Source organism: Lepisma saccharinum, chromosome 5, assembly GCF_977018435.1.
Source record: "Lepisma saccharinum chromosome 5, izLepSacc3.1, whole genome shotgun sequence".
Classification (NCBI taxonomy): domain Eukaryota; kingdom Metazoa; phylum Arthropoda; class Insecta; order Zygentoma; family Lepismatidae; genus Lepisma; species Lepisma saccharinum.
The window spans coordinates 16,240,372-16,268,256 of NC_139233.1; the positions used below are offsets into that span (position 1 = coordinate 16,240,372).

General features: G+C 37.2%; 2 protein-coding genes across 2 annotated transcripts; both read left to right on the forward strand.

Moving 5' to 3' along the window:
* The first annotated feature begins 16,282 nt into the window (after positions 1 to 16,282).
* On the forward strand, positions 16,283 to 27,601 carry LOC145988227 (uncharacterized). The gene is made up of 4 exons (XM_083123075.1): positions 16,283 to 16,307; positions 22,205 to 22,262; positions 24,856 to 25,551; positions 27,062 to 27,601. The coding sequence occupies exons 2-4, from the start codon at positions 22,260 to 22,262 to the stop codon at positions 27,173 to 27,175; spliced, it is 813 nt and encodes a 270-aa protein (XP_082979201.1). The 5' UTR covers positions 16,283 to 16,307; positions 22,205 to 22,259; the 3' UTR covers positions 27,176 to 27,601.
* On the forward strand, positions 16,390 to 20,907 carry LOC145988226 (tubulin delta chain-like). Its single transcript, XM_083123073.1, has 2 exons — positions 16,390 to 16,515; positions 19,473 to 20,907. The coding sequence occupies exon 2, from the start codon at positions 19,497 to 19,499 to the stop codon at positions 20,844 to 20,846; it is 1,350 nt and encodes a 449-aa protein (XP_082979199.1). The 5' UTR covers positions 16,390 to 16,515; positions 19,473 to 19,496; the 3' UTR covers positions 20,847 to 20,907.
* Positions 27,602 to 27,885: the final 284 nt, after the last annotated feature.

Below are 27,885 nucleotides of genomic sequence, written 5' to 3' on the forward strand. Positions count from 1 at the left end.
GTGACATGTTCGGATGTAGAGCCAGTTCGATCCATTCATGTGGAAACCGGTCGAAGCGGTGACTTCCGATCTCGGCAGGAGCGCAGAGCAGTGGCGTTGCCGGGAGTCGAACCAGCAGCCTTGATGACTTGGATGGATTTCCAGGAGACTGTCTCTCATTGGTCCAGGAGGAAGGATGGAAGAGGTGCTGAGTGGGTAAGAATCGACGTGGGTTAACCAGCTCCAGTGCTGAGGGAAGAACGCGGATATCGAAGTACACTTGTGGACAAAATTAGAGTGAACATTGACTGTCAGTGTCGTGTGATCTTCTAATGAAAGTGTGTTTGTAGTGAACAGAAGCTGCGGACAAGTGCTTTGTGTATATTATTATTATTTTTCTAGGTTACAGAACTTTGATTTTTCTCTCTTCAGGAAGGGGGGACTATGTAATGATGCGATCATTACTGGATCCTTTTTTATGTTATAAATTGTGTATGTCTATGTATTCCTGTACGTTTGGGTTCTTGGCCGTTGGGGGGAGCGGTAAGTTTCCAGTAACGGTTTAGGTCATTAGCGGGGCCTATAAATAGGAAGGGCAGAGGAGCAGTCGGCCTCAGATGTTTGGCGGAGTACAGCAATGTAAGAGGTATCTTTTTTTCTGAGGGGAGCGGCTGGGCGAGCATTCTTTCCTTACTATGTGAACCAACGGCGGGGATGTTAACTTTCTTTCTTTTAATACACACACTTGCTCTTTTCATATTATTCCAATAGTTTATTTCATGTGGGAAACCGGGTACACAACACACATACCTTCAGCCACCTTTTTTGGTACTGAGGGTTATATTTTTTTTTTACTCGTGGAGCCAGTGGCTACGCGAGTCTACACACTCTCTTCGGGAAGGGGGGACAGGGTACACCGAAATGTAGATTTTGCGAATAACGGCCAAGAATTAACTTCTGTAAATATATTATGAATAAACCTATATATATCTAAAAGGAAATGGGCGTTAAGTTGTAATTTGAAGAGGTACGTGTCTATTGCCTAAACTAGCATCCACAGAACTTCAGGTACTGCAAGTTTTGAACCTCGGGAAAAGGATTCAAAAATGTATGGTAGTGTATATTGTGTATGTTGCTGAGAATCAGCGTAAAAGCACAAAATATACCGTTACAAAGAGGAAATAAAAAGTAGCCTTAATTCAGGAAATGCATGTTACTACTCTCTTCATAAAATTTTGTCTTCTCGTTTAATATCTCAGAAACTAAAAGTTAAAATATACAAAACAGTAATTTTGCCTGTAGTATTATATGGATGTGAAACTTGGTCCCTTACATTGAAAGAGGAACAGAAATTGAGGGTATTTGAAAATAAGATCCTTAGGAAAATCTTTGGACCTAAAAGGGATGAGGAGACACGTGAGTGGAGAAGGTTACATAATTTAGAACTACATAATTTGTATTCATGTCCAGATATTATTAGAATAATTAAATCAAGAAGACTTAGGTGGGCAGGCCATGTGGCACGAATGGGAGAGGAAAGAGGAGTTTACAGGATTCTTGTTGGGAAACCTGATGGTAAGAGACCTGTAGGAAGGCCAAGACGAAGGAGGGACAACATTGAGATGGACCTAAGAGAAATCGGTAGGGATGGAAAAGAGTATATAGATCTTGCTCAAGATAGGGAAAGATGGAAGGCCTGTGTTGCTGCAGCCATGAACCTTCGGGTTTAAGAAGGCTAGGGAGTTAGTTAGTTAGTTAGTTATTACTACATAGCGATTGATTCAGAAATTGAAGAACATCGCATGAACTTCGCAATATGAGCATGCTTGTCATGACAATTTCTCTCATACTGGAGTAGAGTCACTCGAGTTAAAAATAATTTTCATTCGTAAAGTATTTTGTCATTTACGGTATAATATTGAATTATTTGTATTAATAAATAACTTTATTTCTATTTCTCTCGTGTATTTCACACACATCTGATGTTCATATGCCGACCCTGAAATTGAGCCTAACCCTATATGCAACCCACAAACGCCTTATGCAAGTTGTGTTGCCTAGAGTATAAATCGTCGTTGTTCTGAAACGTTTGGTGAGCACTGTACCGACTATTTTCGTGTTCACGTTGACACTAACAACTAATTACAAAACTACATACTATTAAACATGATGTTGTATTGTTTCTGTTTCTGTTTTATATACATCTACTTGTTATTCACAATCCTATGAAACATTTTCCCCGCAAGTATAGCCTTGCTCTGATTAAATTGTATTGTTTGCCACAAGGTGGCGGTAATTTCCATGGTAACTATAATCGAATTTATCAGCAGATAGATTGCTTGGAACAGTTAATTTTCTGGCTGGTTAACGAGCACAGAGACATTTTCCACCTCAGTCACTGTTTCAAAACTTACGGATAGATAGTTGGTAACCTTTAAGGATTTAGTGTGCCAAATCCAAATAACAAGTTCGCCTTCTCTTCAAAATTATGAAAGTAAAGATATATTGCATCGTGCAACACAAAGATGGTGCATATGTTTCTCCAATCAATATCCATTTTGACGGGAACAACGGTTAAATACATCAAATATTCATTGATTGTGCCTGCTTCTATAACTAGCTTCAGTTGGGGGAACGGAAACTGAATGTTTTCACAGCTGTTATTTCTCAGCTAATTGGACGTTGGAAGTAGCGGACAAAACCCCAAACGGAAACGGGCAACACCAGAATGACAGACAATGGAAATACAAAGGAATGGTAAATAAACGTGTTTCAAAAATTAAACGCGAAACGTTGATAATAGTGTCTCGTCGATGAGTTAGAAGAAGTAATATATAATTGGCAAAGAGAGTTCTGCAATAGCTCCGGCTGAAGTTCAACCACAGACAACCTGACATGTTCCTTTATATCAAAACAATTAAACATCCTTCAAGAACGTGTGTGAATTACGACGTGCATCCTCAAAAGGAAGGAGTTGATACAACTAAAAAATTAGCCACAGCGAAGAATATAGATTGACGTACCGTAATGTTTATTTGTATGGGATATGAAGTAGTACTTCACTTTCATACGACATCTATGTACAAAAGAGTGTCTACAAGGATGTGTCTGGTCGCAGGTTGCGATAACGATGATGGAAATTGGATTGATAAACTTCACGGTAGTGACGGAAGTTGCTTCGCAGTAATTGAATAGTTATCCTTGCACCCTTCCGGACTCCAATGGTTGCAATTTACAATGTAATAACACTTTTGATTTGGCCCCTCTAATAAAGATGGCGAGTTCTTTATTATTATTATTATTCTGTAACCTGACTTTGCCTCACCCTGTACCACACCTGCACGTACTTTCCGAACTAGTTCGAAAGCCATCATGAACGAAGTTCCTAATAAGTTGCGTTTTATACAGCGTATATTGATACACTTGTATTTTGAATTGTATATTCTGCAAATATGCTGTATAAAGAAACGAACTGCCGGAGTACTAATGGACATTTCCACTTTGACATGAAAAACATTTTAAATCCATTCATTTTACAGATAATGACACAAACATGAGATGTGCAAAATATCTCAGCGATATTTGTTTTGGTTCTCGAGAAACACGCCTTCAAACACAGCTGAAAATCACCTCCTACGTCACGGATCTGAAAACGTCCTCTTCACAGACAAGAAGTCCTCTGACGTCATCACTTAGAAATGCGCGCAGGCAGGGCTTCTGCTCGTCCCGTCAAATTAGCATTAGCCGCGGAAGCGGCAGCAAAGTCACTTGTTACTGTGTAAAACAAGTATCTTGTAACTTCCAGTGCGAAAATCTGTGCTCCATTTCTTGGAGATGAATTATGCCCTAGCAGTATAGCAGTATTTTCTATAATTCAGCCACTCGGTAGAGGGGTTTTCCATTAGGGTGACAGAGAAAACCTTGTAACAGTCAATGGCTGAACACGTGAACAGCCTTGTTAATTGCGAATACATAGATTGGTTCTGACTGGCAAGAACTTAATGTTACAGGAATGCCTTTTCTGGAATTACAATTATTTTCGTCATAATATTTTCTTCGCAAATTTTAAGATCATACGTTTAGAACACTCTGGTTTACACGCCAATTTCTGCAATATAAGAGGTGATACGGTATAAAAAGGTACGGGGATTTTTTAAATTTCCTGCAGTAAATGACTGTTTTCTTCAGTTAATATATATATATTGCATTTTTTTGTATTTAGTCTACTTTTACGTCGCTTTGCCGTCACTTTGTTTAACCGCAACAATCAGAACGCATGGTTAATTTAGTATGTATCTTCTCTAACATCACATTTCTTCCCACTTTTGGCTAATCGCTACAATGAAGATGAATGGCTACAAGCAGTATTCGATGTCGGGGTGCAGGAGGTTACTCCCCCCACACACACACTACCACCACCACAAACAAGCACAATCTAAGTATCACCCAACCTGCCACGGTACGAGACGAGCTTTTTCTTCTGTCCCATCTCATTTCGAAAACATTCACTTGTCCCATCTTCTTTTATGAGGCGAGACGGAAAATGTCTCGTCTCGTGAGCAAGACTAACATTAACAACAGAAGCATCTCCCTAGCTGTCCCCAAAGTCTCGAGCAAACATCCTCCCATGTAACAATTTCCAGTTCAATGAAATGTCACTCACAAGGCCCAGGTCGAGAGTCAAACCTGGAACATGCGACATCTTCAGTTAAATCATGAATTTTGTGCATAATAATTACAACGCCAGTTCATTCCTGGTAATTCTGAATCTGCGGTTTGGTTTGCATATATAAGCAGGATAATATTCAGTTTTCGAGGGCTCGTACAGTCGAAACGAGGAGTAAAAAGTATATATATACTAAGAAAGGCTTTTGTGTATTTATAATGATAAGCCTTTGCATACGTTGTTAATTCTATATTTTTCGAGACTTGAGACGAGAACGAGAATTTCCCTCCCAAACCGAGACGGATGTTTATAAATCGAGACGAGACTGTCGATGAGACATTTACAACTCGCAACGAGAAAGAGACCAAGGCTGTCATGTCTCGTCTCGATAGGATCCTTAGTGGTGAGGTTGTGTACCAACCAATTAATGCTTCGGTGTAAAGAGATCAAGCGGCTTTTTTCGTAGTACAAAATTCAAAATAATTATATCGTACCATTTCAGTATGGGATATTGTTATACACATGGGCGTATATATAGTTCACGAGGGGGGGGGGTGGATCAACATTTGGTATGAATAGGGTTGCTTTATTTCGTAAGTGAAAATCCAGGACACTGCTGGCCGGAAGCTTGTTGGGGAGCAGAGGATGCTGGAACTGACAAAGTTGTGTTGTGTGTATGTAGTCACAAAATCACGCTAGTATTGATACTTTTCTGTTCATCTTGTGTCACACTGCTTTGTTAAAAACCAAATGACTCGTGGGGGGAAAATAACTGACTTGACAGTCTCAATGCAGATTCTTATAGCAGAAATTCCGAAACTATCAGGAAATTGCAGACATTTGGTCTGCAGTCCCATCTGGTGTGTGGAATTACGTAATTTCCTTCCCATCCGTATCCCGTCCTACGTCTCTAATTTAAGAGAATAAAATAACTCCGAAGAAATTTTTATGAACAAGCGGACAGAACAGGTAACTCTGGTAATTTTACTGAACCAAAGGGGGGTGGACCCGTTGAACCCCCCCTTAAATACGCCCTTGGTTATACACATTATTTCCTTGTAATAATTATACGTGAACTAAGTAAAGTCCGCGCGTTTATTATGTCCCCATCGGCAACCCTTTTATAAAACTTAACACTGACAACAATAGCAAACAATAGCCAAGCCGCTCCCGATAAGCGCGTGCACTCAGACGTTGTTGCCACATTTTCTTTACTTACATTTTTTGTAGTTGCAAGGCGCCTCTCATTATTTTTGCTCCATAACCACGTGCGGGGTTGATTCTTTATAACTAGAGTCGTTTTCACGTTCAGAAGACACAACGGCGCTTATGGAGAAACCGCACAGTGTTGCCAATACAGCGCTAGCTCATGTCGCCGGGAAATGATGACCTTCCTTCACAATGAAGGTGTTACATATTTTGTATATATAATGATAATTACATGTAATTATTAATATTAATATTATACTGTGAACGTTACAGTTACCCTTTTTACTATGATCCATTGCGATCACTACACACGCGGGTGTAATGCACGAATATGACACTTCAGAAATCACTTAAAAAAGTAAAAATCACAGAGCGCTCACACAACTAAAAACAATTTTTCGAGAGAGAGAAAAAGTCTACTCTCACTCAAGTAAGGGGAACCTGGCACATGGGTTTGATTCAAGTTGCAACCCAAACAAACAAATGAGTTATGGCCTACGTGAACTGATAAGACGTGAATGACTCAAGCAAGGCATGTCATATTTCTATCTTGAAGCCCCATATTTTGTCACGTGTTGGAAAGCCTTTCAAAGGTTAATATGGTGTCTATGAATTTATGTGTACGTTGGAAACTGAAAGGTGATCTTCATTTCAGTATTAATGTCGACAGTAATGTAAACAAAAATAACGTGTATTTGCGACAGCACTAATGTTGCTCACAACAGGAGCATTGGAAATAATTGTCAATTATTAAATTTAAGTAATTTCAATTCTATTATAACAAACTGAATGAAGTTCATATTTTTACTGAATGGAAATAAAATAACTCGAAAACTTGGTGGTGATTAGCCGGAATGCTGCGGTGAGCCAGCTCAAGATGGCCAGACAACGTCTCCTTACTTCGCGCGCGGTTCGGGTTAAAAAGAAACTCCAAATGCATGGAAGTAATATTTCTGGGAACTTTTGAGTGGTTATAAAAAATAATTTCATTATTTTCTCCACAACTTTGTCGCTGGAAGTTTTTACTTGGAATTACAGAACAAGAAATGGCCAGCGACGACATTTTCTACTGCACGAATATAAAAAATCTCCACATACTTTATTTGAATATTTTTTAATGCAAATATGCTTTAAAGTATTGATAAATTCTGAGCACCACCATCACCTATGACAATTAAAAAACAGTGTCAATTTTTTTAATAATGAATGCTTCAATTTTACGGCATGTTTCAACGTTAGGAATGAAAACAATGTAAAAATTGTGTTTTCACAGAAAATTTGAGTTCTTAACTTATCTAAAATTATGTAAGCAAGTTACCAGTTTTTTGTGTTCACCATCGTATTCTCTACAAAATTTCCTGAAAAACTGCAGGAACCGATTTTACTTAAGCTAAATTTGTAAATCCAGAAATTTCGCAACAGCGCGCTCGTATTTCCCATAAGAAAAGCATTGCCCATAAGAGCCCATTGTGTCTTCTGAACGTGAAAACGACTCTAGTTGTGTTGTGTTATGGTGCTGTTTTGTTGCTTTGTTATAGTGTTGTGCTTTTAGTTTTTTCCTTAGACTTTGCATAATGCAAGTTATCACTCACGGCTGCTAGTGAAAATCCTAAGTATGAAGACAAAACTGCAGAATATTATTTCCTTCATGGAGAGCACAGGTGCCCACCCTTATCAAAGCCAATGGCGCATTCCCCCAAAAAATCAAGTCATGCGTCCCCCCAGATTACATCATGTGCCCCCCCAAAAATCATTCGCGCGCTCAAACCATATCGTAATTCCCACAAAGTATTTAATTACGACAGTGTGTCTACCGAAAGTAACTTTTTCTTAGCTTTACAGAATACTATACTTGATCTGCCCTTATTCCCTAAACAGGGGTGCCCATCACTCAAGACCACCCCTAAAATCGTTCATAAACCCCCGAAAATAGTTTGGATGAATGTGTAATAGATGATGTCTATTTGAATGAAATACCATGTTACATTGTCCATATTTTTTGATTGTTCGATTTTCGAAAAAAACTTAAAGCTAGCACATTGATTGGTTAAATGTAGTAAATTAAAATATGTAAATATGCATATAAATGGTATTTTTGAGTGGGTTTATAAAACTCAATTTGAGTATTTAACACGTTTAATTCAGAATCCCCCCAGAACACCGGTGTCAATTAAGGCCTGATATGTAAGAGTTGCATATTTCTCCCCCCCCTTCGATAATACCCTTAAACACTTCCTTTTTAATCTTTATCTGTATTTATTTTCTCTTTCCGTATTCTTTAATCTTGTTTCTCTTTCTTTTTCTTTTTTCCCTTACAATTTCCTTCTGCCTTTCCTCTCTATCTCTTCAATTTGGCAACATCGCTTTCCTACTCCAGTTTGTTGGTTCTACTTCAAAAGAAAACCGCCAGCTTGGGTGTTTCTTTTAACAAAGAGTACCGCTCCCTTTGTTAACCGCTGGGGATATAATGAACGCGCGGACTTTATTAGTATGTACTGTGCAACTGACGTAGAGTGCATCACACATATCTTTGCCGTTGCGCACAAACTAATTTTCGTTTCGTCTCCCTTTCTCTTAGCATCACGTGTTCTACGCTGCTCGCCAACCCTCGCGATTGTTGCCATGTTGTCATTTCATTCCTGGACACACTCGCGCAAACATCATTGAAAACAATTGAATAGCTCTCCAGCTCGCGGTTCACACCGTTCGACAGGGACGGTAATGTGGCAATATAGCATGACGAAGTGGTTGTTTCTTTTATGCAGTGCATGTTCACTGGCTAGCTAGTAACTAGTGTTGCCAACTGTAAAAATGAAGCACTATTTCTGTCACGGAAGGAGAAAGGCAGTTAAAGTGACGGTGAGTTTTGTTGGATTGGAGGCACCATATTTTTATTTTATACTAAGTATTTGACCAGTTTGACGTTATGTGCGTGTATTGCGTGTGTATGTGAAAGTGTGTGTTTGTTAATGAACGTTAAATTCCATAATGAATCCAGTTCTGTCAAAGTTGAAATCAAAAACCTTGCATAGCCAAGCTCGGGAAATTCGCAAATTCTTCATATTTCATAATTTTGGAACTGTTCAAAATAAATTATGTGGCTCCATGAGTATTTCAACTCTTGGCTCCGGCACGTGTTGTTGTAGAAATTGCGTAGAGGAGGCTGTCATTTTTGCTACTTAATGCGATGCATATTGTTTTCTGTGTTAAAATTGCCATGCTTTGATGGGTGACAAGTTCATAGAAAAAAAGAAGCCGCGCAGCTTATTGTCTAGTGGCAGTATATGTACTTGTTATTGTTGTGGAAGCCGGCATCGTTTGTAAATGTACAGTGGGATCCATGAGTATTACCGTGCAAATTGTCCACGACTATTTTCATTAATATTTCTCTTACATCCTGTGTGTTTTTAAGCGATGGTTTGATTTTTATGTATGATGGTGCAGGAGTTCTGAACAGCTTGTTTTGAGTTTTCTTTTAATTTTTGAAGCTCTTATTGGGTCAAATAAAGTGCACGAACATGGCGATGGACAATTTGCACGGTAATACTCATGGATCCCACTGTACAACAAAGGCAACTGACTGTCGCCGATCACAGAGAGGCAATAATACTGCTTGAGGAGGAGTGTTGTGGTCCAATTGTCGCGGTTTAAGGGGGGCAACTGCCCCCCTTGAGAGCCTGCTTTGCCCACCTTGTGAAAAATACAGAACACATTCCTACCTGGAATTCTCACTAATCTTTACAATTATATCATGTGTTACTCTAGCAACATAACAAAGATTTTGTGATTTATTAGGGTGTATGGGATTCTGTATAATGTATCTGGGGGGGGGGATTCCCTTCCAGATTCAGACTTCGATAAATGATTTCGCAATTTTCAGTATCTAGAACAGTTGTGGAATTTTGAGTATTTTTGTATTCAAGGTGCCTAATATGTTTGGATGTTTTTCTTGGATGTGTTGCTATGAACTTAAAACTGCTTAAAGTTTTGTTTCCCGAGTCTACCTTTTGATAATAGTGATTCATGTGGTAGAGAGAGGGAGTGGATATTTGATTTCTGTTACTTAGCGTTGCTTTACTGCCACTTCTAGCCAGCTGCGCCGACTTGTCAAAATTATTGGTGGCGCTCTGATCACTGAAAAAAAATAATGAATGACTCACTCCTTCCCTTTTTTAAGTTTTGGCCTCAGTGTTCGGAGTCTCGTAAAAGCCCATGAATTCCTCAAAAATATTTTAAAAAATTATTTACAGTTAGAATGCAAAATGTAAATAGTTCACGGATGGATATATCACAAGTTTCGTCAACCATAATAGCAAAATATTCCTGACTTTTAATATCTGCTACCACGGAGCGCAAAACAGATCTCTCTAATATATTAATTATCTCGTTCTGAAAGTCATGTGAGAGCCATTTGTAGTCCAAACGTCCCATCCACTCTCCTAGTTCATGCACATCTTCTTTTGAAACTCTTTTTAGTAAAAATGTTAACAATACTCATAATTATATACTTAGTATAGACGGTGTTAAAGGCGGAGCTACTGCGGAGCATGCGCACTCGTCTGGTCCCCCTCGAACATCCGGTTACGCTTAGGATGCTATGGACGTTAATATGAAAGGGCAAAGTGGAGATTCTTTTACAAGGAAATAGGGTGTCAGCTGTGTAGCATATGGTTGTACAGTTCGATCGGGAACAAATTTATTGAGTCAAGTATCACTTCGTAGCTTTCTGAAGAACGTAGAGAGACGAAACCTGTTGATACAAGCAGAACGAGAAAGGACTGGTACCCGGAAAGGATCTTTACGACTTGCGTTTTGTTACAAACGTGTTGATCGTTTATCTGCGTATTGTGTTGTGGTGAAAAGTACGCCTCTTAGTGAGGTTTCAAACCCAAGCGACACACAACAGCAGTGGTTCGTACCGAAGTGACAAACGACACAGGCCCATTTAGTCTATAAATAAGCATTTACCGTTCATGGGAAATCAAGTCTCAGGCGGCATAATACACGCTGTTGGGAATTATAGCGACACGTGCAGCTTGTCGTGTCGCTTCGGTTCGAAAAATTTCATTGATCACTGAGAATTCACTTATTTTAAGTGGCACGGAGATTACACACCGAAGCGACAAGCAACAGCCCCTTTACTCTAAAGGAAACAATTCATCTTGCATACGAGTACAACAGAGCGAAGCGACACGATGTATGGTACTGAGAAAACAACAGTCCAGTCCAAGCGACACGTAATGAAGCTTTCAGACTGCAGCGATACGTGTCTCTTGGAAATCAATATTAAAAAACAACAAATTGCAGGTGTCGCTTGTCGCTCGGACTGGGCCGCTTTATCAATACCGTGCATTGTGTTCCCCGGTCTGTTATTTGCGCAAGCGTGACTTGTGAATGGTTTGCTTTAGATCGAATGCTTCTGTGCGAAACCCCGATATCGCTTGAAAACTCCCGTGTTACTTGAAGTAAATTCGTGCAAGTGAAAGTGGCATGCCATATCATAGGTTTTCCCTAAATCGCTCAGGTTGAAAGGCGACGTTGAAAGCACATATATTTACTAGCATTTGTTATGTGTCATTACTTCTGCAGATTTGTTGGCAAAGATTCACTTAAGCATACTTTATAATATAATAATATCACTTGTTTTATAGAATTATCTTTCTCTCACTTTTCCATTTACAAAATAATTCAATATAGTTAAACGTTCGTCGTGCGTGTACATGAGATACTTGTATGTACCTAGATTCTGTAGTTTTACGTATACAACTGGCGGCCACAAAGACACGTCATATTTTAATAATCTGCTCTGCAGTTGATCATCCGACGGATTCTAGACGTCCACTCCTTCATAGTAGAAGTTTAACAAATACCTTTCTTGACTATCGTCGCATAACTGATGAAAACAAGTGCTCATTTCTTACTTCGTATGCTGGTGAATTTGCACTGGCAACAACGGGGACTGGCCTAAACCGGAAGTTCCGGGGGGACCGAGCAAGACCTCACCAATGTTTATGTTTACATTTTTAACACGGTCTATATAATAATAAGTCATGTGTTTTGCTGTCTCTGGTCATAGTCCCCCCCCCCCAAAGTTGATTTCAAATGTGTATTTAAAGTTAAGTTCATGTGGCACAATTCAGAGTAAACTTTAGAAGAGAAGCAAAATAATACATTAGATCCTCTTAAGCAAAACTATTTGGGGAGCTCTACCCCCACATCGTTAACATTGGGGGGGGGGGGCTCGAGCACCCCCAAGCCCCATGGAGTCGGCGCCTATGCTTCTAGCTAATCGAAACAATGAGTAATGACGTGAAATTGATAAAAAGACACTCATAAACAGTGCCGCAACCACAGGTGTGCAGATGGCATTGTCCTCACCCCCCGCTACCTTGGTCGGAAGTTCATTATAGGGGAAGCAAACATTGAAGTAAAAAAAAAAAACCTAGGAGAATCTAAGAATAGCAGGACAATTGGATACCCATGATGGAATTAGTTTTTACGTGTTCCTTGCATTTTTCTTCCAGACGGTCAAGGGCACTTGCAAGGGGCACAGAGGGTCGATTGCTCCCTATCAATTTCAAAATTTATACAAATAAAAATACAGTTCGTAAAATATTTGTTTGTCAGGTGTTAAAACATGTATTTCAACTATAATATAATACAATTTACACACTATTTTGCAAAATGGTTAACGTAACCAGTAGGCAAACATTGTCTGTAGTGATGCAGGAGTCTTGCTTTTGAAGGAAATAGAGTACGTGGTGGACTAAGGACCCATGTTTTAATGTTTTAGCAAGTACAAAAAAAGTACTACAAATGTTTACACAATTCATCAAAGTGTAGATAATATGTAACCATTACTATTTAATTAATTTGATTTTTCTTGCATAACACAACACAATGGTGTTGGATTCTCGTTAGATTCCTTTTTGCGTAAAAATCTTGCATACTGGAAACTAGAGGGAAACATTATCAAGCACGATTTATAGAGGGCTCCCTTAATCAGTTGCAGAGAGGCCCAAAGTTGCTGGTAGTACATATTAATTCGCCTATTAACATTATCGACCTGTAAATATCAAGTAGATACAGTTCCTATTAGCCTATTTATCTTAGACTTTATATTGTTTAGCAATCTGGAAATATTGCTATTTGATGTTGCTGGAAGTTTTTTTTTTTTTGTTCGTTGCAGTTTCAAGATATTATCCCTTTTCTGATACTTATATCTTTAGGGGGAGGGGAAAAATCTGCCTCTGTGTACCCTGCTATATCTGCCAATGCGACACAATATATTAAAAATTTGCCCCCTCTAGGATTGACTTCGTTCCCCTACAAAGAATTCCTGGCTACAGGCCTGAGTTCCGTACCAGTGTAAAGGGGTTATGGGAGTGAACAGTTAGAACGCCACCAGTACATTAATGCAATGGAAAATAATAAAGTGTTTATTTTGTTTGAAATCACTCAAATAAGGAATCACTATGAAGAAGTCTTCTTTGCAGCATTTTTGGTAATTTTACGTATGTGTTAATCCATATTTTGCGAATTTTAGTCCATAGGTATGTAGCCACATACAAAGCCACTTGTTAGTACATATTAATCCTAGTCCTGGTATAATGCATGACGTTTAAAACTCAACGTTAGATAGACCTGAATTCTCTAATTTTCTTCTTGTACGTAACAGCTGTGCATCGGCGCACTGCAGCGATTTTTCTATCTGCTCCATTAGCAACACTGCTTCTTGAGTTGTGACGTGCATCGCACGGCAGAAATATGTAATAATAATAATAATAATAATAATATATCTTTATTGAGCGAGCGAGGTTCAGCGTACGCTGTTCTCCCACCTAACCCTTGTCAGAATACAGTCTACAGTTACAAAAGGTATATATGTCCAATAAGAAAAAAAGAAACAAAACCAAAAATAATAATAGTAAATAAGAAAGATGAAAGAAAAACGTATGGACAATTTGAAATCAGATAAGAACTGTAAAGATACAATTAATGAGTATATGTATACACATAAAACTAAATTCTAAATACAATTTTAAGTATATAGGCCCACACACATGTACACGTAAATGCATATTTGTTAATATTTGATGGTGCAAAAATAGAAATATTTGACATGAAGTAATACCAAATTCTTACATTGACATTAATACATTGTGGGATGTATTTTTATTCGTGTGTGCTTCTAGATTCAAACTGTTTACATAGTAGATAGTCCTTTGCTGTGGATTTAAGAGCATGCAATGTTGATTGGTTAGTTATTGTTATGGGTAATTTATTCCAGGTTGAAACTACATTTACCGAGAATGATGATTTGAAGGAGGCGGTACTGTAATGACATGTAAAAAGTTTGTTATGCCCTCGCATATTTGTTATGTGTGCTGGGCTCTAATCTTCTCAGTGTATTTTCTCTTAATTGCCCAAAAATATTTGATCATAACTTGCGCAACAGAAATGAAACACAAACTGAAATTGCTTTATGGAAAATAAAGTAAAATAGGCTTTATAAATAAAGTGAAGAATGTGAAAATTCTTATTTTGCACTACATAGGTTACGGTAAATTTCGATAAATATAAGTTTAAAATATATATATTTTTGAAAGTTTGGTCAGCATCCAATTTCACAAGCAATATTTTTCGCATGACCTGAGAACACGCACGCAGCAGAACCCTTTCATTTATCTTGCACGTGAGCAGCAGGTATATTTCATGGAAGAATGATCATTACAAAGCATAGCTTTCATTTCCAATATCGTTCCTTCTTCCATTATTTAAATCTGTGCAGATTTGTAAAACTGCTGCACATGTTCGCTCACCGTGGGCTACCTGCAGTAAACTGGACGCTCGAAGCAGACGACAAACGAGCTCTGTATTAACATGGCGGGGCATGTTTTCAGCGCAACGCTAGCCTCGCAACTTTGGAAGTCTCGTTTTTGCCTTAAACTGGACGCAGAGAAACGCGAGAACTTGCAGGGGTCATTTTTCCAGGGTGTAGTTTTTTAAAATTGTTGTAAAAAAATTGAGTGGAAATGTACATTTAGGGCCGGTTTTTCAATGTTCAGTTAAGGTTCGTGTTAGCACGTAACTGGAAGTTAGTGAAAATTTCGGTTTTTCAATGTACAGTTAGCTCGTAACTGGAAATCTGGTGGCGATTATCTTTACTGGTGCTTCTTCTTGCAGTTACCAGCCTAACTGCACAGATCATATATCCCCTAAGGGCCAGTTTTTCAATGTCCTGTTAATCTTTCTGTTAAGTAACTGCCAGTTGAAGATAACAGCCAGTCTTAACCAGCACCGGGTTTTTCAATGTGAAAGTAACTGCCAGTTAATTAAACCATGGTTCGTTCTCCGAAACAGTGTGTTGGCAATTCTGAAGCACGGAAATTACAGGAAATCGATCTGCGAGCCATCTGTTAGTATAGTTTCAAACCGCGTCGACTGACACACAGCCTGGCGTTTAAATATAGAACTACAAGCACGCCGCGCTCGAAAGCACGTTATTGCATTGTGAAACGATAGGAACAATGGCTGCGCATCCATTTTGTATGCTTACGAAATAAATTAACAAAAGACAGCACTACAAATTTGGTTTTCTTTTAATAAAGGCCAATTCCACGTGGGGGAAATGATGTTATGAGGCGCAAGCGCAGATACTTTCTTGTAGAAGAAGCGTGAAGAACTCGAAAGTCGAGACATTAATAATAACGGTTTGTTGATATAAACACTATTATTATTATTAATATGTAAATATTGTACATTTGACTGCATGCTTTGTACCTCTCTATGCATGTTGTTGAGCGAAAAAACATGATGTTAATAGTAAGCATGCTTTCTAAACTTCTAAAAATATGAAAGTAAGAGTAAAAATAATTTTAAAATTTACTCTAATATTAATCCGAGAAGATCATTCAACAAAGCGTGAATTAAATGCAACACACGTAATAAATAATTGACAAGAAAAAAAATACCCGTGACCAGGACTCGAACTCGTATTACAAAACACAACACGCTCCGAAAGGTGGTACCGCTAACCACTACACCAAATTACCGATTGGAGATTGTCCCGCCTAGTAGATTGGATATCGTGACCATAAATTCTCTAACACAAACTTACCAAACGAATTCTAGCAACTATACTCCTTAATTTCCATATTTGCATGGATGTTGGTAAGCTCTGCCAAACGAAACCAGTCTTTTTCTGTACGAATTTAAAAGTTTTATGAATCATATCTTGTTTAATCTGACAGTGAAGTTGCGAGTGTGGAAATTCACAATCTTCACTCCACGACTTAAGCACCAATGGAACGTGAAAATTCGTGAATTGATATGCTCTAGTAAGTTATATTTTAAAGTTTCGTTACTCACTGACTTTTCTTTTGCCAAAAAACACGGAAGGCTTTCGACTTCACCTTCGGTTCACTATTCTGATACAAGCTGATGAATTCTGGTGAGTACAGTGTCGCTTTCAAAAATATGAACCTGGCAACACCGTAACAGCATTAATGGCGTTAGAAGTTCAAAACAACTGAAGTTCGTAAGAATTTTGATTTTACGTTTATTTAAATTAATGGTTGATTTTATACTTATATACTCTTTGTATATGTGTATATATATTTAGGCTACAGGTTGACATAAAAGACGAAAAGTTTGGAGTTGTAAGTCGAAATACCAGCAATTAAATTTTTATAACTTTGCGATGGTTTGTTTTCTTTAATGTCAATGAAAAATATATTTAAAATATTGTTGTGAAGGTAAGGAGCGACATGTGTACAGTGAGGAGAAAATGGGTGATATTCAGCGAACAACTTCTCACGCAATTCATTAAGCGAAATCACGCCCGACGCCAAATATTGAAAAGGAATATGAATCACAAAAGTACTTGCCTTTCAATTAATTTTTCTTTGTTTCCAGACTGGCAATCCTCGACATTCCAGGCACCTCCGAAGCTGTCTGACGGCATGGTCTTCATTTGAAATAAATTCTGTACCTGGAACGTGCGATGGTTTCAGGAGTAATTGTGCCATATTCATTGTTCAATGAACAAACCAGTAATAACTTATAAAATACAGTAAATTTTGTAAGAAGGTTTGGTAATTATACGATATCGCCCGTACACCTCTCACTCGTTTATTTCGTTAATGGTAACACTTTACTATAGGTGAGACGGATTTCTTCAAATTTTCAGGAGAAAGTACTTAAGCAAATAATTTTTTTCTGTAGCGTTGTTGAAGTTCGGGAATGTTGTTTTGATCCAGTTTAATGCGAATGCATGTTGTTTTCTACGAAAATCTCTTTCCGACGCGCGATTGATGCTGCCGGCATTTGCTTTCTGCACGAGAGCACCATGTTCCGTGTGTTAGATGACGTAAACCCCATAGTCAGTGTTTCAACCCACGCCGTGTTTTCACTATAAGATGATGTGTCGTGAAGTTGTTGCCGGGTGTGGAAGATGTCGTGGAATTTGTAATTCAACATGGAATCTTGAAGAAAGAAGTGGAATGCAGGATGTGGAAAGTTAAAATTAAAAGAATTCCGTGTATTTTCTTTCATCGAGAAAAACCGATGTTGTCTGTATATGCTAAATTGAACGAAAGAAGTGCTGATGGAACCTAACCTAACCTAGTAGGCATACCTCGTCCCCGTGGTGGTTCTTGGGGCTAACATTAATGGTTTTTGGAGCTATCCATGGATGGTTTGTGGGGCTACCCGTGGATGGTTTTTGGGGCTAACGTCAATGGTTTAATAATTACTCTTAATTGAACTTTTTTTGGTGAAAAAAATTTCTGAAGTGTTTTTAATTTTTTTTAAATTTAGGTATTTTTCGGAGAACAAGGTTGCAACACTGCATGCACATTCCAAATCGACAAAAGACTGGCACAACACGCGATGAACGGGTAAGCTATCACCATATTGTGTGTGGAAATAAGGAAGAACAGTAAGTACTTGTTAATGTAAGAAATAGACATTATTTTCATTAAAAATTCATTATTTCACTTAAAGAAATGTTCCGCATAGCGGAATAGTACGTTAGCAATTTAAAAAAGTGTGAAATAAATGATTTATAGGTGTCTCACCTATAGTAAAGTAGCATTGATACTTACCTATTCTGCATTGCGGAAGGTGGAGTTATGTCTTTTTCCACAAAATAGTGTCAACTTTTCATATTACGAGTCATTATTTGTCTTCCTTGGGTAAGAGACAATATGGCATGCACTTGTCATGGATCATCGCATGTCGTGCTTGTGTTTTGTCGATTTGGAGTGGGTATGCAGTGTTTCAACCTTCTTCACCAAAAAATACCTACTTTCGTGTTCATTTTGTCATCACAAACCATTGACGGATAGCCCCACAAACTATTGATGGATAGCCCCAAAAATTATTCATGATAGCCTCATGAACCATTGACGGATAGCCCCAAAAAACATTCACAATAGCCCCACGAACCATTGACGGATAGTCCCAAAAAATGTTCAGGATCCCAAAAACCATTCATGATAGCCCCACGGACCATTTCCGGCAAGGTTAGGTTAGGTAAGCATAGTTAAAAGAAAAGAAAAAAGTCTCGTAAAAACGGTACGTTTAGTAATACTGGCGAGACCGCGTTACTTTTGATGCTCGCGCCATCTGCAGGTACATAATGGAAACAACAACATAATGTTGTCGCTTTACAGAAAATGCGAGTTCCTTACATAAAAAGTGATTATTTCTTGTTCTACAGCATTCTATGGTGAAGTTTTCAGTTTCTGTGAAAGAAAATACATCGAATAACTTCACAATGCTACAGAAACTGATTTCAGTAAGTAGTTTCTCCTGTAAATTTGAAGAAATCCGTTCGGGCGATATCGCATATTTACCGAAGGTTTCTCATATGCTTTCCTTGATACACGCGAACCTGTTTGCCAGACTTCATCATGCAAATTCAACTGATTCTTCTCACAGTACACAAGTTGAATATCATCCAATGGAATCATAATAAAAAGAGAAGCCCAATAATTTATATATATATATTTTTGCCAGGCAAACCAGGTAATGGTAAAAATCGAGAGCCATTCTCGATTCAAGGTTGTTTTTCAGAATAGGAATTTCAGCATGTTGTTCCTAACAATTGCAGTTTCCTATCTACGTACATAACGTAGATTGTAGATGATACATTGACGTAGATTGTTCTAATAGAACTTATACTAATGCTAATGTTCTTTGCAAGAAGTAGTTCTTTTCCTTGTTTTTAAGAGACGAGAATTGCGTGGGATGACAAAAATTTGACACACAACTGCACGTAAGGGATTATCAATGCCATATGAGTAGTTTAGTCCCACAACACTATTCCTTACTGAGAGGAACATGTTCACTAACCCCCTCGTAAAGTTTATGATGGTACTTTATTGTTTGTTATCTATATACCTGTCTGTGATTTTCATAGCTAAATATTTTTTCTCGTTTTTTTCATAGTGCTTCAAGTCAAAGATTGTAATTTTGTTAGTTTCTCATTTTCCTTTATATTTTGCACTAGTATTTTATAATTGAATCACGTGTGTGTCTACGTTTGTACCTTTAGATATATTTTGGAGCAAACATGAAATGTATATTGTAGAAAGCCACCCTCCTTTTTCAGCTCCTGGACATACATTGAAGGAGGATGGCAATGATAACAGTTCAGTTTGGCCAGTGTGGCAATCAAGTGGGAAGAGATTGGTTCAAACTCTTGTCGGAAGATATGAAGTGCAAACAACCAGGAACACTGGAGCAACACAACAGGGAATATATAGATGAGTGCTTGCACAGATTTTTCACGTATGATAGAATATTAGGAAGTGAAAGATACATTCCTCGAGCTGTTCTGATAGACACTGAAAATAAAGTGGTGGAAAGTCTACAAAATTTTCCATCTAGTAGTCTATATCAGTATGATCCAAAAAATGTTGTATACTCTAGTGGCGGTGCTGCAAATAACTGGGCATTTGGCTTCCAAATAAAAGCAAAATTAATGATGGAGAAAATAGTAGATGTTATAAGGAAAGAAGTTGAACGAACTGATCATTTTGTTGGTTTCTTAAATCTTTTAAGTGTAGCAGGAGGAACTGGCTCCGGGGTTGGCAGTTCTGTGATCGAAAGACTGCAAGATGATTACCCATCCAAAGCCTTAGTAAATGCAGCTGTTCTTCCGTACCATAGAGGGGAAATTGTAACACAGAATTACAATTCTGTCCTCACAATTGCAAAACTGTACGACGTGTCAGACTCATTTTTCATTTTTGAAAATGACTATTTGAACAAAATGTGTTCAAGTCTTCTTAAGATCAATGATATATCTGTAGAGGACTTGAATACAATCATTGTGCAAAAGCTCATGGCTATTTTGCAACCTGTAGAAAAGACTAAGAGTTTGCCTGTTGATGTTACCGATTTAATAAGTCATTTAACGCCAGATCAAAGCTACAAGCTAATTAGCATTAAAACAGCCCCGCACATTAATTCTAACGTAAGGAACTTTGAATCGTCATACAGATGGTCGTCGTTAGTTGATCACATGAAGGAAAATTTGCGAACTCTGTATCATGGAGAAGATACTTCTTATTGGGAGTTAAAGCAACCAGCAAAGTCCAAATCCAAACATCCTTCGCTGAATCATTTGCAATGCACATCTAATTTGCTTATTACAAGAGGTAGTAGCATCGTTGGTGACGTTGGATTTTCAAGCATGGAGGATGTAAAATTATACCCAAACTGGATTCCCAAACGATCCAGATTTTGCAAATATCATCAAACTAGAAGATTGCTTGGATTTGAAAAATTTATAGCTTTAGCAACGAACAGCCATCAGTTATGTAACCCATTAAACAATATTGTGCAGAAAGCATGGGATGTATTTACACATAAAGCATATTTACACCAATACAAAAAATATGGTGTATCAGAAGAAGACTTTGTGGAAGCCTTTGCCAAAGTTGAAAGTGTGATTAAAGCATATAGGGACCTGAAGTCTTGAAGCATATGAAAATTTAGATTCCTAGGTGAGTGCATATTCAGATAGTATGAAAAATACATGCAGAACTCTAGGTTAGTTTTCATGCATTATATGAAGTAGAGCCTAGAAGTTTGGGAATTTACTATGACTAAAATAGGCAGGCAATAATGCATTTCAAATATGAAAAATACCATGAGAAGTACAAATAATATTAATTTCATAATGTGTGTGTGTGTGTGTGTGTAAGCAAGTAGTAGTAAAGTTACAAGGATCAGTACTCTTGAGATTCCTTCTTAAGGTTACTAGTACCATGCGAAGAATTGAAATATATGACTTAATCTCCATAAGATTAACTTAGTCCTTTGTTAGTACCTTTTGTGCTAGTTTCAAACAGTATGAGGTACTCTGTAAATATTGCAAGAAATTTGGGCATTTTGTAAATCTCAAGAATATTATCTTTAAATATTGATGATATACATTATAAGATTGTTCCTATAGAACGTCCATTTGTGTGAATAATTAATTCAATTAGAACCTTCAACTATTTGTATTACAATATTGAGCATTTGGCCCAAGTTCCTTTTGTTTTATTGCGATTTCATGCTACAAATACAATTTTTACATGGTTCTATTTCGATGTACATCTGTTAACACATACTGCGGAGTTCTAGCGATTACTTAAGGTTTTGTTCAATATATGCTTTCGTGGTTAGGTTAGGCAGGTTAGGTTTGATTCCCTTAGTATTAAAATAAAGACCTTAAATACTTTCTACTAAGGTTCCGATTTACTTCTACATTCATTCCCATGCTTCTACGATATTTACTGTCACTTGTCGATGGAGAATATCTTGTCCATGAGAAATGCGTAAGGTAATTTTCAAGTTGTTTTTTTCAACATAAATAACTTATTTTTCCGAGTCCAAACAGTGCTCATTACTTTAAGGAAGGTTCGAATTTCGTGTGACAATGGTTTTCAAAATTCTTCGATAATTAGTCTTTGTGCTAGGAGAAATCATAAAACAATCGGAACCGTTACCGTGCATTTTCATAAAATTTGGACAAAATTAAGAAAAGTACAGTGATACTTTGATTATGTGTTTTTCAGGAATTGAATTTTTTTTTAATGGATAATTATATAATGTTCAACAATGTAAAAGTGGGGTTCCACTGTACTAAGTAGAACGCTTAAGACAAATTTGTCTTCATTTCACATTTTTTGAAGGTTGTAGATACATATGTAGTGTGGAAAGATTTTTGTGTATTTCCAGTGAGAATTGTGTAAAAGTAGTGCTTTTTTGAGACCTGCAGTTTACTTTTGTTTTTGAGTTTTGTGTGATGGCTCCTGTTAAGTCACTGCATATAATTTCCTTTTGTTACAGATAATCTACATTTAAGATAGGTGAACATAGATTTGAAAGAAGAAATTTAAGCAGCATGGTGAGCATTCTTCAAAACAAATTTTAAGATTTTCCAGTAAATATATGTGGGCGTACCCAAAAGAAACCAAACTAATTTTGTGGTGGGCAGAGCTTTTGTAGTACCGTGTTTTGCCACTAGGAGCGCATAGAGCGAACCTTCCTGAGTCCGTAAGCCGAGTGCCGTCGCTGAAGCAGATCAGGACACGTTTCGGCGGAGTTTAGAATGACAGCTGTTTTGTGTGATCGTCATTTTTGCAATGGCTGATTTCCGGGAACATAGTGCGGCGGTGTAATTCTGCTTTTTGCTCGGAAAGAGTGGAACAGAAACTCTTGAAATGTTAAAAACGGCATACAAGGACGATGCTATGGGGAAAACTCAAGTGTTTAAGTGGTTTTCCTGTTTCAAAAATGGTGAAATGTCAATTGATGACAAACCTTGTTCTGGTTGTCCTTCCACGGCCCGAACACATGACAATGTTGAAAAAATTTGTGAAATCATCAACGAAGATCGACGACGGACCATTCAGAGTTTGTTCCGCAGGGTCAGACAGTTAACCAGGCTTTCTACTTGGAAGTTTTGAAACGATAGCACAACAGTGTGCGGCGGAAGCAGCCTGATTAGGGGCAGTCGGGTGACTGGTTTTTCCATCATGACAATGCCCCGGCTCACACAGCCCTGTCTGTATGACAATTCTTGACCAAAAATGTTATGGTCCCCCTGTTCCTCACCCCCCCCCACTCACCCGACCTTGCCCCATGCAACTTTTTTTGTTTCCTAGAATGAAAGGAGACATGAAAGGAAAGCGTTTTGCTGAGGTGAAGAAAAAAACGACCTAGGAGCTGTCACGTATAACAACGAGGAGCTGTCACATATAACAAAAGATAACTTTAAAAAATGTTTTGAAAAATGGAATCAAAGATTGGACAAGTGTCTTAATGCAAGTGGAGAGTACTTTGAAGGGGATTGAAGGTTTGTACTTAAATTGTGAATAAATAAGTTCACAAAAAAATTAGTTCGGTTTCTTTTGGGTACGCTCACATATATATTTTTTAATTTACTGCGAAGAATATTTGAAACAAGTGTGTGAGAGAGCTCAATTTGCATCTCTCTTTTTACTCCTTTTTTATTTACACTGTGAGAACAATGGCAGTTGTAGTGTAATTTACTAATACTACATATATCATTTGATATCCTCAGTAGCACAGTGGCTATGCCGTAACCACATAATCAAGAGTCTCAGGTTCAGTTCCTGGTGTTGACATATTGTATACTCCAATTTAATTAATGTAGGCATATAATGCCATGGCACCTTAGGGTTTTTTGGGAGATCGGCATAGGGGTGCTGCGAGATATTTTTGGGATAAACAAAAAAGAAGGAAAAACAAAAAACTGTAGTAGTAAACAGGAGTAAACTGTATTCTATTCTGATGTTTGTGCCTTATATTAACTTTCAATAAATGAATAACAGTAGTACTGAAGAAGGTATTTATTGACAATAAATTCAACTTGCTCCTGATAACATATTCCGCTTTGATTCAAGATTAAAAATTGAAAAAAAAAAATTCTAAGGATACCCCTGGTTTTTAATCTCCCAAGGGTGCCATGAACATAAAACTGTTGGGAATCCCGACTTAAATTATATTGATTTCATCTGTCCATGTATGTTCCAAATTTTTAGTATCTCATCAGTATTTAAATCCATCAAATTTAACTTTTTATGTGTACGTATTAGTTTTTCGTAATTAGTAAATACAGAATACTTGTAAGTATATGCTATAAAGCCATGGTTTTTCGATAGAGCATAATTATGATATGTGTAATAAAAAAACAGCATTAAAACAGTGTGAAGAGTTGGAAACTATTTTCAATTTGAAAAGTTTATCTTGCATATAGTTCCTTCTAGATCCTGAGAATATGAATGTGTTCTTTGACAGAAGTCAAGAAATATTTTAAAAGATTGTATGTTTTTTGTATTGAAGGCATAATAAATGAGAAAATATGTAAAATGTTTCCATTGTTTGTCTGAGCCCATAAGTGTAAGACATGGTTGAGAAAATGTGTTTCATATTTATAACTTATTCATTTTAGTAATTCAGTCCATTATCCAGTGCCATATGTACACCTGTAATAGTTTTTGAGGTATTGATAATTATTGTGATGGCTTTTTGTGTAACAATATAGATATTAGGGATGGAGCGGATTATATTAGGTTCTCTATTGGTATCAGCCGATATAGGCATTTTGGTGTATCAGTTTATCGGTAAATTTACCAATAATGTTATCGGTCAGATATGCCTATAAACATTTTATAATTTAGTTCACTTTTCTTCCATTTTGTTATAATTTTTATCAATATAAACATATAACCTCTGTTCCCTACTTTTTTGAAAATAAATGTCAAAGTAAGTAGCTTCTTTTGAATTCATATATTTATTAAATAGGTCAAGGAATCATTCAGGTTCTGCAAGGGCCATTTGGAATTTTATGTCGGATTGGTAGAGTATCGGTTATCAGTATCAATTAATTTTATTTGGTACTTTATCCGTATTGGCTAAAATTTCATATGAAGTTCACCCCAATAAATATTATAATGTGCTGTTTTCTGTTTTAGGGGAAGGTGATAAAATCAGTTGAAACTAGATCTGCCCATGGACTTTACAATGTGCAAGGAAGGAAAATCCCGAATTCAGATTTCAATGACGTGGATAAGCGAAAGCTGCTTGCGGCATTGAAGAAGTACGGCCATCGTAACACCAAGATGCTCGCAAAGGCTCTTCCCCACAAGACAGAAGAACAAATAAAAGTTTTTATAAACATAAAATTGAGAGGCACACAACAAACTATTCATACGACTTTCATAAACAAAAGAAGATTTGGGAAACTCACGGTCGGAAGACGAATCCGAGAACCAGAATACATCAAAGCACCGATCGAACGGTGGCTGTATAAAATGGAAACCGCACGTAACGAAGCAGACATAGGAGAGAATGCAGACATGTCAAAGCTCCTTGCGAAGTGCATGTTGTTCACGTCTAGATTTGAAGCTCATCCGTTGCTCCAAGATTGTGGTGGAATTAATTACAGGGAACTGTACGAGTACTTGTATCTGGTCATGTCTGGCTACCCCCCCAAGAGGATGTCAAGTGTAAACTCCAGAGTGATAATGGACTGCATTTCTAGATTAGCAGACATGGTCAGCATCGATAAGGTAGAAAAGGAAGCTATGTTTATCGACAAATGCCAGCGAGTATCCTACCTACAGAAGGGGGAATTACGAGTATATCCAAGCAGGCGGAGAGTGCCTTTGGTAAGTACGAGTAAGCTGTAAAAATTGGAATATTTGTGATATAATTTAAGTCTCTTTCTACCCTTTTTTTGTGTGTGTATGTGGGTGCACGAGAATGCATGACACAACAGAGGCAAAGTGGTTCGTTCTTCTGCTGGATCACAATATGGTTTCATATATTCATGCTACTTCCAATAGAATAGGAGGAAACACTAGGAAGTAGTAAGTTTTTCAGCGTTTATGGTAAATGAACACAGTGGAACATCAGTTACGCTATTCGTGGTCCTGAGTCGTTAAATGTGCGAAAATGTAAAACTCAGGAGAAACATTCTCATGTTCGTTATTTAGGACTCTGGGAAAATGAAAAATCTGATGTAATCACAATCAAAATTGTAAGGGCACTAACAATTAAGACAACTTCACAAGTAGCCATTCAATTTTTATGGAAACATTTATAAATGCAAGAGGTTGTGCTGATTCAAAAGAGGAAAGGACCATTGCAAATGAAAGCGAGCATAAATTATATTTTTTAAAAATGTAAATAAATTATTTTATTTTTTGACACAATTGAATAAAATAATCTTCAAAATATTAACTATCATAGCCCAGTCCCTGACCATAAGAGCAGTAGGAATTTAGAGGTGGGAGAATGTTCTCAATGGATCCTGTTAAAGATTATTATTTACAAGTGGAAAAAAAAAAAGTTGGCATAAATTTTATAGAACTCAATTTAGTTTTGGATATAGTGATGATGTATAATTTCCAGTTTTCTTTACTTATCTATCTCATTTTGGTACCTGTGGGTACTGTGGTACTTGATCCTGAAATTCCCTACAAAATGATGCAAGGATCATTATCTTATCCTAATTAGTTAGTAAGATATGGTGATGTTTTGAAAAATAGTAGCAAAATTATTATATACTGAAAATTACATATGCACTAGTAGCTCGGCTTGTATGGTGACCAGTATAGTCAATATTTAATAGTTCTATCATCATAAAAATGGTTGTCACTCCTCCATAGTCTGATGTTTCTTACCTTGGTAACAGAATTCCTGCACCTGGAGAGTGTGGCATAATGTGCCATTATTCTGAGCCAATGGATTAAGGAATGTGCCTAATTTTACCGATGAGAAATGTAGAACCAGCTCCACACTTGAGATGTCCTTTTTCCATATATTTACATATTTTAGTCAACAATTCAAAAATATTTGAGGTGGTTCAGCAGACTGTGCTTCAACACCGAAACTTTCTCTTTCATAAGAACCTAAAACAACAAGTTTTGTGTGCCTTCCCAGTGAGTTAGTGGTAACGTTGTACTTCATAATCAAGGGGTCCTGGGTTTGATGCCCAGTGGAGGCACACAGTGGTTCAGATCCCACTTTAAATTGTAAGGTCCAGTTCTAGCTCCACTTTTTGTACATAAAATGGAATTGAACACAACTTCTGAAGTGGACATTTGGGACACCCTAATGTGCTTATGTGTGTACATAATTCAGTGTTACTGGATTTCATTATACTTTTCCTTTCAGCCTTTGGAGGGTCCAGGTTTATCAGCTCTGAGGGAAGTCGTAAAGATAATGGGCATAAATCCATTGAATGTTCCTCTGGATTTACTTATTAAAGAGGAGGAATTGGATAGCTAAGCATGTGAGCATGTACTTGGTTTGCTATTTCTACTTTTTATATATGACAATCGTATAAAAAAATAGTTCCTGGAGAGTGTAGCAAATGTACACTCAGGTATCAAAGCAAATATACCTAATATGTAATGGGACATGTTTTCGTTTCTAAAAAAATATTCTTTTCTACTATTTTACACCAAATGTTAATTTGAGATGAGAATGGAGAATCTCATTTTGTATTGCTCTTTTAAACTATAAATATACTTTCTGTAATGATATTACATAAAAGTGTCTGTGATCCATAAGCTTCATAAAAGCATGTTTAAAGTTTTAATATAAGATTGTGATCTATATGCTTCATAAAAGAATGTTATTGTCCAGTGTTTGTTACAGTGGTATTGATATTGTGTACCACTTCAGTTTTTATGTAATAAAATGTGCAATTTTCATTGGTGTTTTAATTTTATTTTATTTCAGATGCATAGAAGTCTTTAAGTTTATAAATTGTTAATGTCTATGACATAGAGCTGAGCCGATGCCAGGACCATTACCCACTGATACCGATGCCAATACCGATACTTGTATAATTCCAGTATAAAATAACAATGGCTAGTTACCAAGTCATACTAACTCGTCACATCACTAGGCACGTATCTAGAAATATATAATTTGGGGAGCCAGTCCGAGCCAAGTGTCTCAGAAATATAATAATAATGTTGTTTCTATTTAAT

Coding starts and splice junctions, on each gene's coding strand:
- LOC145988226 (XM_083123073.1), top strand. CDS start 19,497: ATGGCAATGATAACAGTTCAGTTTGGCCAGTGTGGCAATCAAGTGGGA.
- LOC145988227 (XM_083123075.1), top strand. Junction 25,552..27,061: donor GCAGGCGGAGAGTGCCTTTG/GTAAGTACGAGT, acceptor TTTTCCTTTCAG/CCTTTGGAGGGTCCAGGTTT.